General features: G+C 44.9%; 1 protein-coding gene across 2 annotated transcripts in view; it reads right to left on the reverse strand.

Moving 5' to 3' along the window:
• Nucleotides 1-15,357, reverse strand: part of LOC138663100 (uncharacterized) — a 40,282-nt gene extending 24,925 nt beyond the window's left edge. Inside the window, exons 1-2 of one of the 2 annotated variants that reach the window (XM_069749192.1) lie at nucleotides 15,270-15,357; nucleotides 6,095-6,162 (exon numbers count right to left, since the gene is read on the reverse strand). In XM_069749192.1, the coding sequence (XP_069605293.1) occupies nucleotides 6,095-6,162; nucleotides 15,270-15,346 (145 nt within the window). In that variant the 5' untranslated portion in view covers nucleotides 15,347-15,357. Of the gene's footprint in view, nucleotides 1-5,992; nucleotides 6,163-15,269 lie in introns of both variants that reach the window. The other variant, XM_069749194.1, reaches the window with a different exon arrangement.
• Nucleotides 15,358-16,577: the final 1,220 nt, after the last annotated feature.

Consider the following 16,577-nt stretch of genomic DNA (forward strand, 5'->3'; position numbering starts at 1 on the left):
TCTAGGAGGTCTAAAATGTCTTTTTCTTTATTAGTCAGATTGTCCTTGAGAGCCTTAGTGGAGTCTTCCAAGTCTGAGATTCTCTGTTCTGCTTCTGCTATACGCCTTCCCTGGGTGTTGACTTGTGACAGAATTGAATCTAAGGAGGACTGAAAGGCCGCCAAGCGGTTGTCAATTACGGGCGTTAACCGATCTAAGATGGCATCTGCTATGGATTGTGTGTTCTCATTATTGGTCTCCGATGCCTGTGGGGTTGGAGATGCGCCAGCTTGATTGCGCGTGGAGCTTCTGCCAGCTTTGACATTTTTGCCCATAAATTTATCCATAATGAGATGGGATGGGGGTCTGTTATATTATGTAAAGGAGTCAGCGATGTTGCGATAAATGTCACTCACATGTAGCAGCTAAATTGGAAGATATGTCAGTCAGTGCTGCTTGCTATCCTCTCCCCCCATTCAGCTTCTTATAAGTCCTGTATGTGACCCCTTTTGTCCCAGGCGATGGCAGACCTGCAACCTGTATATAGGCACAGTCAGCGGTGATATTTTGAGAGGGGCTGCACTATCAGGATGGCTTAGTAGGGATGTGCAGGTGTTTGGCCCTCCAAGCTGCAGCGCTAAGTAATGTCTCAGGGCCCGACACGTGGGCCTGCAAGATGGCGCCGGATTGACTCCGCCTCCTGCCTTCCCTTCTCCTGCTCCACTCTTACCGCTGATCCAGCCGGGGGAGTCGCTCGGTCTCGTCGGCGCTCACCGGTGCGCCGCACCTGACCGGTAATGGGAGTGAGAGTTTGGCGGGTGTATCGCCGTCGGGAATTCCCGCTGTGCAGGTTCCGCCGTGTGCCGCACTAACTTCGGCGCTGCTTGCGCCCTGTGACTCCGGGGCAGCCGGAAAGCTGGGTCGATGCCACCGACCCTTGTCCGGTCCTTATCCTGGCGCTGGGCTTAATTAAAGTCCGGGTTTTCACCTCCTGAGAAGCCCGCGATCCAGGAGCTTATCTAAAATGCGGCCATCTCGAAGCTCCGCCTCCCGGAAGTCGACACACTGTTTTTTCAATTTTAAATCCATTTTGTTTGTAATTGTACTGTACATACGATACTTGTCTTCTTTATAATATCTTTTTATACTTCTGTAAACACTGCCTACATTTTTTTGGAGTAAAATATAAAATTACTAGCTTTGTCTCTCCTTGCTCTATAACGTACGGTCACGTCCTCTGAAGTGAATTACACTACTAATCTGGGTTGGCTCCGGACCCAATTGTCAGGAACATGAGGTATTTGATTTTGTAATATCACGCACACTGAGCTCTGCTAAGTTCCTTAAAGCTGAGTCGACACACGCTGCAGGCCATCCCGACCCCCCCCTCTTCTCGCTAAGCCAGCATGTGTGTGTGAATCCAAAACCCCTCATTTTCCCCTCTCAAAAGAATTTCTATTGCTTTTAGCTGCAAGTAGCAGACATCTTCCTAAAACTACTCATTCCCCCTCCCATTGAATACCAGCCAAAACTGGTGTAGAAGCCCTGAGTTCCTTTGTTCTATTAACATGATATATATGGGCACCAACCCGGGCTAGAAATATATGAATTACATATTCCGCATGTCCCTCGATAGATCTATCGCTCAATGAAACCACTACAAGCTAAACACAACGAGTGCAAAGAGTGGATTTCTTCATAAGCAGGTCATGTAATTAATCTGCATTTACACTTAAAAGAATCGCCCCAACGTGGTGCACCTCGTGATCCTGGGGTATTTATTATATGAGATTCATACAGCGAGATATGCATCAAAATAGTTTTCATATTCTAAGTAAAGGGGGAGGCTTCAGCCCCTAAGTGATGTCACCACAGGGAGATTGCCTGGGTTTTGGGCTGTGAGAACTTGGTGGGACAGCAGTTTGCAGTGTCTTTTGTCCGGGGAGTCTGCCTGGAGTGTTATGCATCTGGATATATGCTCACCCTTCCCTCCAGCACATGGCTGCCATGATGATTCCATGAGATAACGACCTGTAAGTTCTCTTTTCAAGGTTAATCCTTTTTTTATTTGTAATCTGTAATGTACACATGATTTTGTCTTCTTTATAATATCTTTTATACTTTGTAAACACTGCCTACCTTTTTATGGGGTAAAATATATAATTTGCTAGCTTGTCTTTCTCTGCTCTATAAACGAACTGTCACTTCCTCTGAAGTGAATTACGCTACTGATTTGGGTTGGCTCCGGACCCGTTAACCCTTATGGAATCGAAGCTGGTGGCAGCATACTTTGCTCTGTGCGATTGCGAATCTTTGTAGCGACGGCGGCGTTGATAATTATTGTTCCCGCCTGTTTGGTAGTAGTTATATTGCCCTCGCTGCAGCGTGCCCAATAGCCAGTACATAGCAGGCAGCCTTTCTGGTGACTAATTACCCTAGGTGCAGTACCTAATCTGACCTGAAAGTAAAGGGGGCGCCAGAGAGCTGCAAGTTCCAAAGCGGAAATGGGAAGTGGGATATAGATAAATCCTCTTCAGAAAGAACCAGGGGCAACCAAACAACCTCGGTTCATGACAAATTAGTGAGAGTAGTGGGGACGATAAAGCTATGCTCCCCGGGATCCCTGACACATTGTTGGGATCCGTGACACCAATAATAATCAATAAATTGGAGCTGGTGGAAGCGGATTTGTCCTGTGCGTTTGGGAGTCTTTGTAGCGACTGGCGGCGTTGATAACACTGGGGAACAATTTGAAAAAAATTTTCTGTTGAGTTAGGTTTTTGAGCTGATTTATACTAAAATTGGCATGCTGATTCCAAAAATGTAGTCAGTTTTTTTCTAGCATGTCAAGTTTTTCCTTCACAACTTACCTGCCAGAGAAGCACAATTGCACTGATATCTGTAATAAGACTTGTTATCTGATTACAATTCGACTCATATAGAGCAACGTGGCAACTTGTAAGAGTAGTCACAACTGAGACAGTGTGGTGAGAGGTGTGTGCAGCTCCCAATATGTCATAATTATCAATATCTTTACACAAAAAATTTATCATAGTAGGAATAAATAGGATTTGTGTTAGCTTTTCTCTTTACATTGGGTGCTTAGTTGTAATTTATATATCTTTTATGATTTTTTTCTTTGTTAGTTTTCAAAGCTTGTAACTTTCCATCTCAGTGTTTTATTTACATATCTACATATTTCCTTTGTTTCAGATCATGTCTGCTCCTTCTTCCTCTCGTCGTAAATGCCTATTTGTACTATTTAAAAAAAAAACAACACTTTTTAGGTACAGTAGTTTACGTATTTTTGAGAAGACAAAAATCCTATAGTTCAAAAACTTGACGTGATAGAGAAAAACTGAGATCATTTCTGGATTCAGCATCCAAACATTAGTTAAGAACAGTTGTCTGACCTAACTGCTAAAAAATTGTGTTCCCCAGTGTAATTCTTGTTCCCACCTCAGTGGGAGTAGTTATATCGCCCTCGCTGCAGTATACCCATTAGCCAGTACAAAGTAAGGCAGCCTTTCTGGCGACTAATTATCCTAGGTGCAGTACCCTGTCTGACCTGAAGGTAAGGGGGGCGCCAGAGAGCTGCAAGTTCCAAACCGGAAAAGGGAAGTGGGATATAAATATATCCCCTTCAGAAAAAACCAGGGGCAACCAAACAACCCCAATTCATTAAAACTTGGTGTGAGTGGTAGGGATGATAAAGGTATCCTCCCGTAAACCGTGGCTGTATAAATCTGTACGTAGTGAGCTCCTCCCAGTGGTGACCGTATAAATCTGTACGTAGTGAGCTCCTCCTAGTGGTGACCGTATAAATCTGTATGTAGTGAGCTCCCCCTAGTGGTGACCGTATAAATCTGTATGTAGTGAGCTCCCCCTAGTGGTGACCGTATAAATCTGTACGTAGTGAGCTCCTCCTAGTGGTGACCGTATACATCTGTATGTAGTGAGCTCCCCCTAGTGGTGACCGTATAAATCTGTATGTAGTGAGCTCCCCCTAGTGGTGACCGTATAAATCTGTATGTAGTGAGCTCCCCCTAGTGGTGACCGTATAAATCTGTACGTAGTGAGCTCCTCCTAGTGGTGACCGTATACATCTGTATGTAGTGAGCTCCCCCTAGTGGTGACCGTATAAATCTGTATGTAGTGAGCTCCCCCTAATGGTGCCTGTATAAATCTGTATGTAGTGAGCTCCCCCTAATGGTGCCTGTATAAATCTGTATGTATTGGGCTCCCACTTGTGCTAGCTGTGTAAATCTGTATGTAGTGAGCTCCCGCTGCTGGTGGCTGTGTAAATCTGTATGGAGTGAGCTCCCCCTGCTGGTTGCTGTGTAACTCTGCATTTAGGGACATTATCTTGGGAGTTCTTACACAGATACAGTGGGGCAAAAAAGTATTTAGTCAGTCAGCAATAGTGCAAGTTCCACCACTTAAAAAGTTGAGAGGCGTCTGTAATTTACATCATAGGTAGACCTCAACTATGGGAGACAAACTGAGAAAAAAAAATCCAGAAAATCACATTGTCTGTTTTGTTATCATTTTTTTTGCATATTATGGTGGAAAATAAGTATTTGGTCAGAAACAAACAATCAAGATTTCTGGCTCTCACAGACCTGTAACTTCTTCTTTAAGAGTCTCCTCTTTCCTCCACTCATTACCTGTAGTAATGGCACCTGTTTAAACTTGTTATCAGTATAAAAAGACACCTGTGCACACCCTCAAACAGTCTGACTCCAAACTCCACTATGGTGAAGACCAAAGAGCTGTCAAAGGACACCAGAAACAAAATTGTAGCCCTGCACCAGGCTGGGAAGACTGAATCTGCAATAGCCAACCAGCTTGGAGTGAAGAAATCAACAGTGGGAGCAATAATTAGAAGATGGAAGACATACAAGACCACTGATAATCTCCCTCGATCTGGGGCTCCACGCAAAATCCCACCCCGTGGGGTCAGAATGATCACAAGAACGGTGAGCAAAAATCCCAGAACCACGCGGGGGGACCTAGTGAATGAACTGCAGAGAGCTGGGACCAATGTAACAAGGCCTACCATAAGTAACACACTACGCCACCATGGACTCAGATCCTGCAGTGCCAGACGTGTCCCACTGCTTAAGCCAGTACATGTCCGGGCCCGTCTGAAGTTTGCTAGAGAGCATTTGGATGATCCAGAGGAGTTTTGGGAGAATGTCCTATGGTCTGATGAAACCAAACTGGAACTGTTTGGTAGAAACACAACTTGTCGTGTTTGGAGGAAAAAGAATACTGAGTTGCATCCATCAAACACCATACCTACTGTAAAGCATGGTGGTGGAAACATCATGCTTTGGGGCTGTTTCTCTGCAAAGGGGCCAGGACGACTGATCCGGGTACATGAAAGAATGAATGGGGCCATGTATCGTGAGATTTTGAGTGCAAACCTCCTTCCATCAGCAAGGGCATTGAAGATGAAACGTGGCTGGGTCATTCAACATGACAATGATCCAAAGCACACCGCCAGGGCAACGAAGGAGTGGCTTCGTATGAAGCATTTCAAGGTCCTGGAGTGGCCTAGCCAGTCTCCAGATCTCAACCCTATAGAAAACCTTTGGAGGGAGTTGAAAGTCCGTGTTGCCAAGCGAAAAGCCAAAAACATTACTGCTCTAGAGGAGATCTGCATGGAGGAATGGGCCAACATACCAACAACAGTGTGTGGCAACCTTGTGAAGACTTACAGAAAACGTTTGACCTCTGTCATTGCCAACAAAGGATATATTACAAAGTATTGAGATGAAATTTTGTTTCTGACCAAATACTTATTTTCCACCATAATATGCAAATAAAATGTTAAAAAAACAGACAATGTGATTTTCTGGATTTTTTTGTCTCAGTTTGTCTCCCATAGTTGAGGTCTACCTATGATGTAAATTACAGACCCCTCTCATCTTTTTAAGTGGTGGAACTTGCACTATTGCTGACTGACTAAATACTTTTTTGCCCCACTGTATACTACGAGCCGCCTCACCTGACTCCTGATTGGGGGACTCTGCTTTTTCACATATCGTCGGCAGTGAGCTCTCCTGATCAACAGACGCCATACTGCAAAAGAACAGAGGGGCAACTCAACTGGACACTGCTGAGACTTGTTGTTCCCATGTATCGCCACCAATCATGAAGGGCTGTAATACAATAAATCTGAAAAGGAAAGAGAACAGGAAAAGGACAAAATGAATGATCTGCAGAGCCCTCATCCCTAATACTAATGTATGTACACAGTGACTGCACCAGCAGAATGGTGAGTGCAGCTCTGGAGTATAATACAGGATGTAACTCAGGATCAGTAATGTAATGTATGTACACAGTGACTGCACCAGCAGAATAGTAAGTGCAGCTCTGGAGTATAATACAGGATGTAACTCAGGATCAGTAATGTAATGTATGTACACAGTGACTGCACCAGCAGAATAGTGAGTGCAGCTCTGGGGTATAATACAGAATGTAACTCAGGATCAGTAATGTAATGTATGTACACAGTGACTACACCAGCAGAATAGTGAGTGCAGCTCTGGGGTATAATACAGGAGGTAACTCAGGATCAGTAATGTATGTACACAGTGACTGCATCAGCAGAATAGCGAGCGCAGCTCTGGAGTATAATACAGGATGTAACTCAGGATCAGTAATGTAATGTATGTACACAGTGACTGCACCAGCAGAATAGTGAGTGCAGCTCTGGAGTATAATACAGCATGTAACTCAGGATCAGTAATGTAATGTATGTACACAGTGACTACACCAGCAGAATAGTGAGTGCAGCTCTGGGGTATAATACAGGATGTAACTCAGGATCAGTAATGTAATGTAAAGTACTGTATGTACACAGTGACTGCACCAGCAGAATAGCGAGTGCAGCTCTGGAGTATAATACAGGATGTAACTCAGGATCAGTAATGTAATCTATGTACACAGTGACTGCACCAGCAGAATAGTGAGTGCAGCTCTGGAGTATAATACAGGATGTAACTCAGGATCAGTAATTTAATGTATGTACACAGTGACTTCACCAGCAGAATAGTGAGTGCAGCTCTGGGGTATAATACAGGATGTAACTCAGGATCAGTAATGTAATGTATATACACAGTGATTGCACCAGCAGAATAGTGAGTGCAGCTCTGGGGTATAATACAGGATGTAACTCAGGATCAGTAATGTAATGTAATGTACTGTATGTACACAGTGACTGCACCAGCAGAATAGCGAGTGCAGCTCTGGAGTATAATACAGGATGTAACTCAGGATCAGTAATGTAATATATGTACACAGTGACTGCACCAGCAGAATAGTGAGTGCAGCTCTGGGGTATAATACAGGAGGTAACTCAGGATCAGTAATGTAATGTAATGTATGTACACAGTGACTGCACCAGCAGAATAGTGAGTGCAGCCCTGGAGTATAATACAGGATGTAACTCAGGATCAGTAATTTAATGTATGTACACAGTGACTTCACCAGCAGAATAGTGAGTGCAGCTCTGGGGTATAATACAGGATGTAACTCAGGATCAGTAATGTAATGTATGTACACAGTGACTGCACCAGCAGAATAGTGAGTGCAGCTCTGGAGTATAATACAGGATGTAACTCAGGATCAGTAATTTAATGTATGTACACAGTGACTTCACCAGCAGAATAGTGAGTGCAGCTCTGGGATATAATACAGGATGTAACTCAGGATCAGTAATGTAATGTAATGTACTGTATGTACACAGTGACTGCACCAGCAGAATAGCGAGTGCAGCTCTGGAGAATAATACAGGATGTAACTCAGGATCAGTAATGTAATCTATGTACACAGTGACTGCACCAGCAGAATAGTCAGTGCAGCTCTGGGGTATATAATACAGGATGTAACTCAGGATCAGTAATGTAACGTATGTACATAGTAACAGCACCAGCAGAATAGTGAGTGCAGCTCTGGAGTATAATACAGAATGTAAATCAGGATCAGTAATGTAACATATGTATACAGTGACTGCACCAGCAGAATAGTGAGTGCAGCTCTGGGGTATAATACAGGATGTAACTCAGGATCAGTAATGTAATGTATGTACACAGTGACTGCACCAGCAGAATAGTGAGTGCAGCTCTGGGGTATAATACAGGATGTAACTCAGGATCAGTAATGTAATGTAGGTACACAGTGACTCCACCAGCAGAATAGTGAGTGCAGCTCTAGAGTATAATACTGGGTGTAACTCAGGATCAGTAATGTATGTACACAGTGAATGCACCAGCAGAATAGTGAGTGCAGCTCTGGAGTATAATACAGGATGTAATTCAGGATCAGTAATGTAATATATGTACACAGTGACTGCACCAGCAGAATAGTGAGTGCAGCTCTGGGGTATAATACAGGAGGTAACTCAGGATCAGTAATGTAATGTAATGTATGTACACAGTGACTGCACCAGCAGAATAGTGAGTGCAGCTCTGGAGTATAATACAGGATGTAACTCAGGATCAGTAATGTAATGTAATGTATGTACACAATGACTGCACCAGCAGAATAGTGAGTGCAGTGTTGTGAATTCTGTGGCAGAGCTCCCTCCTGTGGTCACAAGTGGTACTTCGGCTGATTCTCTCTGGGAGCTTCCGTTTGTGGAGGAAAGTGGTACTGCGGCTTCTGAGTTTCCTCCCTCAGGTGATCTGGTGAGGTCGTTAGGTGCTTCTCTACTTAACTCCACCTAATGCTTTGATCCTGGCTTCCTGTCAATGTTGGACTTGTTTTTCCCTGGATCATTCCTGTGGCCTGCTGCTCTGCATAGCTAAGTGCTTCTTTGCTATTTGTTTGCTATTTTTTCTGTCCAGCTTGTCTATTTGTTTTGCTGGAAGCTCTGGGACGCAAAGGGTGTACCTCCGTGCCGTTAGTTCGGTACGGAGGGACTTTTTGCCCCCTTTGCGTGGTTTTCTTTAGGGTTTTGTGTAGACCGCAAAGTTATCTTTCCTATCCTCGCTCTGTTTAGAAAGTCGGGCCTCACTTTGCTGAATCTATTTCATCCCTACGTTTGTCTTTTCATCTTACTCACAGTCATTATATGTGTGGGGCTGCTTTTTCCTTTGGGGTATTTCTCTGAGGCAAGGTAGGCTTATTTTCTATCTTCAGGCTAGTTAGTTTCTCAGGCTGTGCCGAGTTGCATAGGCAGAGTTAGGCGCAATCCACGGCTGCCTCTAGTGTTGTTTGGAGAGGATTAGGGATTGCGGTCTGCAGAGTTCCCACGTCTCAGAGCTCGTTCTATGATTATGGGTTATTGTCAGATCACTGTATGTGCTCTGACCGCTATGTCCATTGTGATACTGAATTGCCTATCATAACAGTGCAGCTCTGGAGTATAATACAGGATGTAACCCAGGATCAGTAATGTATGTACACAGAAACTGCACCAGCAGAATAGTGAGTGCAGCTCTGGCGTATAATACAGGATGTAACTCAGGATCAGTAATGTATGTACACAGTGACTGCACCAGCAGAATAGTGAGTGCAGCTCTGGAGTATAATACAGGATGTAACTCAGGATCAGTAATGTAATATATGTACACAATGACTGCACCAGCAGAATAGTGAGAGCAGCTCTGGAGTATAATACAGGATGTAACTCAGGATCAGTAATGTATGTACACAGTGACTGCACCAGCAGAATAGTGAGTGCAGCTCTGGAGTATAATACAGGATGTAACTCAGGATCAGTAATGTAATATATGTACACAATGACTGCACCAGCAGAATAGTGAGTGCAGCTCTGGAGTATAATACAGGATGTAACTCAGGATCAGTAATGTATGTACACAGTGACTGCACCAGCAGAATAGTGAGTGCAGCTCTGGGGTATAATACAGGATGTAACTCACTATCACTAATGTAATGTATGTACACAGTGACTGCACCAGCAGAATAGTGAGTGCAGTTCTGGTGTATAATACAGGATGTAACTCAGGATCAGTAATGTAATATATGTACACAGTGACTGCACCAGCAGAATAGTGAGTGCAGCTCTGGAGTATAATACAGGATGTAACTCAGGATCAGTAATGTAATGTATGTACACAGTGACTGCACCAGCAGAATAGTGAGCACAGCTCTGGAGTATAATACAGGATGTAACTCAGGATCAGTAATGTAATGTATGTACACAGTGACTGCACCAGCAGAATAGTGAGTGCAGCTCTGGGGTATAATACAGGATGTAACTCACTATCACTAATGTAATGTATGTACACAGTGACTGCACCAGCAGAATAGTGAGTGCAGCTCTGGAGTATAATACAGGATGTAACTCAGGATCAGTAATGTAATGTATGTACACAGTGACTGCACCAGCAGAATAGTGAGCACAGCTCTGGAGTATAATACAGGATGTAACTCAGGATCAGTAATGTATGTACACAGTGACTGCACCAGCAGAATAGTGAGTGCAGCTCTGGAGTATAATACAGGATGTAACTCAGGATCAGTAATGTAATATATGTACACAATGACTGCACCAGCAGAATAGTGAGTGCAGCTCTGGAGTATAATACAGGATGTAACTCGGGATCAGTAATGTATGTACACAGTGACTGCACCAGCAGAATAGTGAGTGCAGCTCTGGGGTATAATACAGGATGTAACTCACTATCACTAATGTAATATATGTACACAGTGACTGCACCAGCAGAATAGTGAGTGCAGTTCTGGTGTATAATACAGGATGTAACTCAGGATCAGTAATGTAATATATGTACACAGTGACTGCACCAGCAGAATAGTGAGTGCAGCTCTGGAGTATAATACAGGATGTAACTCAGGATCAGTAATGTAATGTATGTACACAGTGACTGCACCAGCAGAATAGTGAGTGCAGCTCTGGGGTATAATACAGGATGTAACTCACTATCACTAATGTAATGTATGTACACAGTGACTGCACCAGCAGAATAGTGAGTGCAGTCCTGGTGTATAATACAGGATGTAACTCAGGATCAGTAATGTAATATATGTACACAGTGACTGCACCAGCAGAATAGTGAGTGCAGCTCTGGAGTATAATACAGGATGTAACTCAGGATCAGTAATGTAATGTATGTACACAGTGACTGCACCAGCAGAATAGTGAGCACAGCTCTGGAGTATAATACAGGATGTAACTCAGGATCAGTAATGTAATGTATGTACACAGTGACTGCACCAGCAGAATAGTGAGTGCAGCTCTGGGGTATAATACAGGATGTAACTCACTATCACTAATGTAATGTATGTACACAGTGACTGCACCAGCAGAATAGTGAGTGCAGTTCTGGTGTATAATACAGGATGTAACTCAGGATCAGTAATGTAATATATGTACACAGTGACTGCACCAGCAGAATAGTGAGTGCAGCTCTGGAGTATAATACAGGATGTAACTCAGGATCAGTAATGTAATATATGTACACAGTGACTGCACCAGCAGAATAGTGAGTGCAGCTCTGGAGTATAATACAGGATGTAACTCAGGATCAGTAATGTAATGTATGTACACAGTGACTGCACCAGCAGAATAGTGAGTGCAGCTCTGGAGTATAATACAGGATGTAACTCAGGATCAGTAATGTAATGTATGTACACAGTGACAGCACTAGCAGAATAGTGAGTGCAGCTGTGGGGTATAATACAGGATGTAACTCAGGATCAGTAATGTAATGTACTGTATGTACACAGTGACTGCACCAGCAGAATAGCGAGTGCAGCTCTGGAGTATAATACACGGTGTAACTCAGGATCAGTAATGTATGTGCACAGTGACTGCACCAGCAGAATAGTGAGTGCAACTCTGGAGTATAATACAGGATGTAACTCAGGATCAGTAATGAAATGTATGTACACGGTGACTGCGCCAGCAGAATAGTGAGTGCAGCTCTGGGGTATATAATACAGGATGCAACTCAGGATCAGTAATGTAACGTATGTACATAGTAACTGCACCAGCAGAATAGTGAGTGCAGCTCTGGAGTATAATACAGGATGTAAATCAGGATCAGTAATGTAACGTATGTACACAGTGACTGCACCAGTAGAATAGTGAGTGCAGCTCTGGGGTATAATACAGGATGTAACTCAGGATCAGTAATGTAATGTATGTACACAGTGACTGCACCAGCAGAATAGTGAGTGACGCTCTGGGGGTATAATACAGGATGTAACTCCGGATCAGTAATGTATGTACACAGTGACTGCACCAGCAGAATAGCGAGCGCAGCTCTGGGGTATAATACAGGATGTAACTCAGGATCAGTAATGTAATGTATGTACACAGTGACTGCACCAGCAGAATAGTGAGTGCAGCTCTGGAGTATAATACAGGATGTAACTCAGGATCAGTAATGTAATGTATGTACACAGTGACTGCACCAGCAGAATAGTGAGTGCAGCTCTGGGGTATAATACAGGATGTAACTCCAGATCAGTAATGTATGTACACAGTGACTGCACCAGCAGAATAGCGAGCGCAGCTCTGGGGTATAATACAGGATGTAACTGAGGATCAGTAATGTAATGTAATGTATGTACACAGTGACTGCACCAGCAGAATAGTGAGTGCAGCTCTGGAGTATAATACAGGATGTAACTCAGGATCAGTAATGTAATGTATGTACACAGTGACTGCACCAGCAGAATAGTGAGTGCAGCTCTGGAGTATAATACAGGATGTAACTCAGGATCAGTAATGTAATGTATGTACACAGTGACTGCACCAGCAGAATAGTGAGTGCAGCTCTGGAGTATAATACAGGATGTAACTCAGGATCAGTAATGTAATGTATGTACACAGTGACTGCACCAGCAGAATAGTGAGTGCAGCTCTGGAGTATAATACAGGATGTAACTCAGGATCAGTAATGTAATGTATGTACACAGTGACAGCACTAGCAGAATAGTGAGTGCAGCTCTGGGGTATATAATACAGGATGTAACTCAGGATCAGTAATGTAATGTATGTACACAGTGACTGCACCAGCAGAATAGTGAGTGCAGCTCTGGAGTATAATACAGGATGTAACTCAGGATCAGTAATGTAATGTATGTACACAGTGACAGCACTAGCAGAATAGCGAGCGCAGCTCTGGGGTATAATACAGGATGTAACTCAGGATCAGTAATGTAATGTAATGTATGTACACAGTGACTGCACCAGCAGAATAGTGAGTGCAGCTCTGGAGTATAATACAGGATGTAACTCAGGATCAGTAATGTAATGTATGTACACAGTGACTGCACCAGCAGAATAGTGAGCGCAGCTCTGGGGTATAATACAGGTTGTAACTCAGGATCAGTAATGTAATGTAATGTAATGTGTGTACACAGTGACTGCACCAGCAGAATAGTGAGTGCAGCTCTGGGGTATAATACAGGATGTAACTCAGGATCAGTAATGTAATGTATGTACACAGTGATTGCACCAGCAGAATAGTGAGTGCAGCTCTGGGGTATAATACAGGATGTAACTCAGGATCAGTAATGTAATGTAATGTACTGTCTGTACACAGTGACTGCACCAGCAGAATAGCGAGTGCAGCTCTGGAGTATAATACAGGATGTAACTCAGGATCAGTAATGTAATCTATGTACATAGTGACTGCACCAGCAGAATAGTGAGTGCAGCTCTGGAGGATAATACAGGATGTAACTCAGGATCAGTAATGTAATGTATGTACACAGTGACTGCACCAGCAGAATAGTGAGTGCAGCTCTGGAGTATAATACAGGATGTAAATCAGGATCAGTAATGTAACATATGTACACAGTGACTGCACCAGCAGAATAGTGAGTGCAGCTCTGGAGTATAATACAGGATGTAACTCAGGATCAGTAATGTAATGTATGTACACAGTGACTGCACCAGCAGAATAGTGAGTGCAGCTCTGGAGTATAATACAGGATGTAACTCAGGATCAGTAATGTATGTACACAGTGACTGCACCAGCAGAATAGTGAGTGCAGCTCTGGAGTATAATACAGGATGTAACTCAGGATCAGTAATGTAATGTATGTACACAGTGACTGCACCAGCAGAATAGTGAGTGCAGCTCTGGGGTATAATACAGGATGTAACTCATAGTTAGTAAGGCCGAAAAAAGACATTTGTCCATCCAGTTCAGCCTATATTCCATCATAATAAATCCCCAGATCTACGTCCTTCTACAGAACCTAATAATTGTATGATACAATATTGTTCTGCTCCAGGAAGACATCCAGGCCTCTCTTGAACCCCTCGACTGAGTTCGCCATCACCACCTCCTCAGGCAAGCAATTCCAGATTCTCACTGCCCTAACAGTAAAGAATCCTCTTCTATGTTGGTGGAAAAACCTTCTCTCCTCCAGACGCAAAGAATGTCCCCTTGTGCCCGTCACCTTACTTGGTATAAACAGATCCTCAGCGAGAATATTGTATTGTCCCCTTATATACTTAACTCAGGATCAGTAATGTAATGTATGTACACAGTGACTGCACCAGTAGAATAGTGAGTGCAGCTCTGGGGTATAATACAGGATGTAACTCAGGATCAGTAATGTAATGTATGTACACAGTGATTGCACCAGCAGAATAGTGAGTGCAGCTCTGGAGTATAATACAGGATGTAACTCAGGATCAGTAATGTAATGTATGTACACAGTGACTGCACCAGTAGAATAGTGAGTGCAGCTCTGGGGTATAATACAGGATGTAACTCAGGATCAGTAATGTAATGTATGTACACAGTGACTGCACCAGCAGAATAGTGAGTGCAGCTCTGGAGTATAATACAGGATGTAACTCAGGATCAGTAATGTAATGTATGTACACAGTGACTGCACCAGCAGAATAGTGAGTGCAGCTCTGGAGTATAATACAGGATGTAACTCAGGATCAGTAATGTAATGTGTGTACACAGTGACTGCACCAGCAGAATAGTGAGTGCAGCTCTGGAGTATAACACAGGATGTAACTCAGGATCAGTAATGTATGTACACTGTGACTGCACCAGCAGAATAGTGAGTGCAGCTCTGGTAAAATATAAAAACTATAGAAAAAATACAGAAAGTTGTGTCAGTGATAATGGGGGGAGCTCAGTGTTTCCACTTGTTGGTCTCCTCAGTGGTGAGGAGACTCCGCTGCTGCTCGCACTCCCCACGCCGGAAATCCACCACACCCCTGTACATAATCAGTGGTACATCCCGCCCAGTGCCACCCCCAGAGCCGCGACATGTGGACGAGTCTAGGTGATAAGAACATAAATAGAAGCACACACCTGGCGGCAGGACACAGCACCGGAAGTGACGCTACAGCTAATAAGCCGCACGGTGATTGGCCACTGCCAGAAACCATCTAAAGTTCTGGGAGACAGGACCTGCTGTGACGTGTTGGCCATGTGACCTGACTGGGAGGAACTGTGATAGAAGTGCCAGGGGGTGATGTTTAGTTTGTGTCTACCACAAGTTACAGGAGATGGGAGGATGGAGGGAGCGCAGGGGGAGCAGCAACAACAACAAGGAGGGAGAGCAGGGGGCAGCAACAACAACAAGGAGGGAGCGCAGGGGGCAACGGCAACAAGGAGGCCGAGCAGGGGGCAACAGCAACAAGGAGGGAGCGCAGGGGCAGCGGCAACAACAAGGAGGGAGCGCAAGGGGCAGCGGCAACAACAAGGAGGGAGAGCAGGGGGCAACGGCAACAATGAGGGAGAGCAGGGGGCAACGGCAACAACAAGGAGGGAGAGCAGGGGGCAGAAACAACAACAAGGAGGGAGAGCAGGGGGCAACGGCAACAAGGAGGCCGAGCAGGGGGCAACAGCAACAACAAGGAGGGAGAGCAGGGGCAGCGGCAACAACAAGGAGGGAGCGCAAGGGGCAGCGGCAACAACAAGGAGGGCGCGCAAGGGGCAGCGGCAACAACAAGGAGGGAGCGCAAGGGGCAGCGGCAACAACAAGGAGGGAGAGCAAGGGGCAGCGGCAACAACAAGGAGGGAGCGCAAGGGGCAGCGGCAACAACAAGGAGGGAGAGCAGGGGGCAACGGCAACAATGAGGGAGAGCAGGGGGCAACGGCAACAACAAGGAGGGAGAGCAGGGGGCAACGGCAACAACAAGGAGGGAGAGCAGGGGGCAACGGCAACAACAAGGAGGGAGAGCAGGGGGCAACGGCAACAACAAGGAGGGAGAGCAGGGGGCAACGGCAACAACAAGGAGGGAGAGCAGGGGGCAGCGGCAACAACAAGGAGGGAGAGCAGGGGGCAACGGCAACAACAAGGAGGGAGAGCAGGGGGCAACGGCAACAACAAGGAGGGAGAGCAGGGGGCAACGGCAACAACAAGGAGGGAGAGCAGGGGGCAGCGGCAACAACAAGGAGGGAGCGCAGGGGGCAGCAGCAACAACGGGGGAATAGCAACAACGGGGCAGCAGCAACAACAAGGAGGAAGCGCAGGGGGCAGCAGCAACAACAAGGAGGAGGAAGCGCAGGGGGGAGCGAGGAGCTTGGGGCCAGCAGCAGCATTGGGGCCCATTGCCTCTGTATGATGCACATTACCTGTTTTCTCTGCCTTCTCCAGACATTAAAAAGTAGTAA

Source organism: Ranitomeya imitator, chromosome 2 (genome assembly GCF_032444005.1).
Source record: "Ranitomeya imitator isolate aRanImi1 chromosome 2, aRanImi1.pri, whole genome shotgun sequence".
In the NCBI taxonomy this organism is placed as follows: domain Eukaryota; kingdom Metazoa; phylum Chordata; class Amphibia; order Anura; family Dendrobatidae; genus Ranitomeya; species Ranitomeya imitator.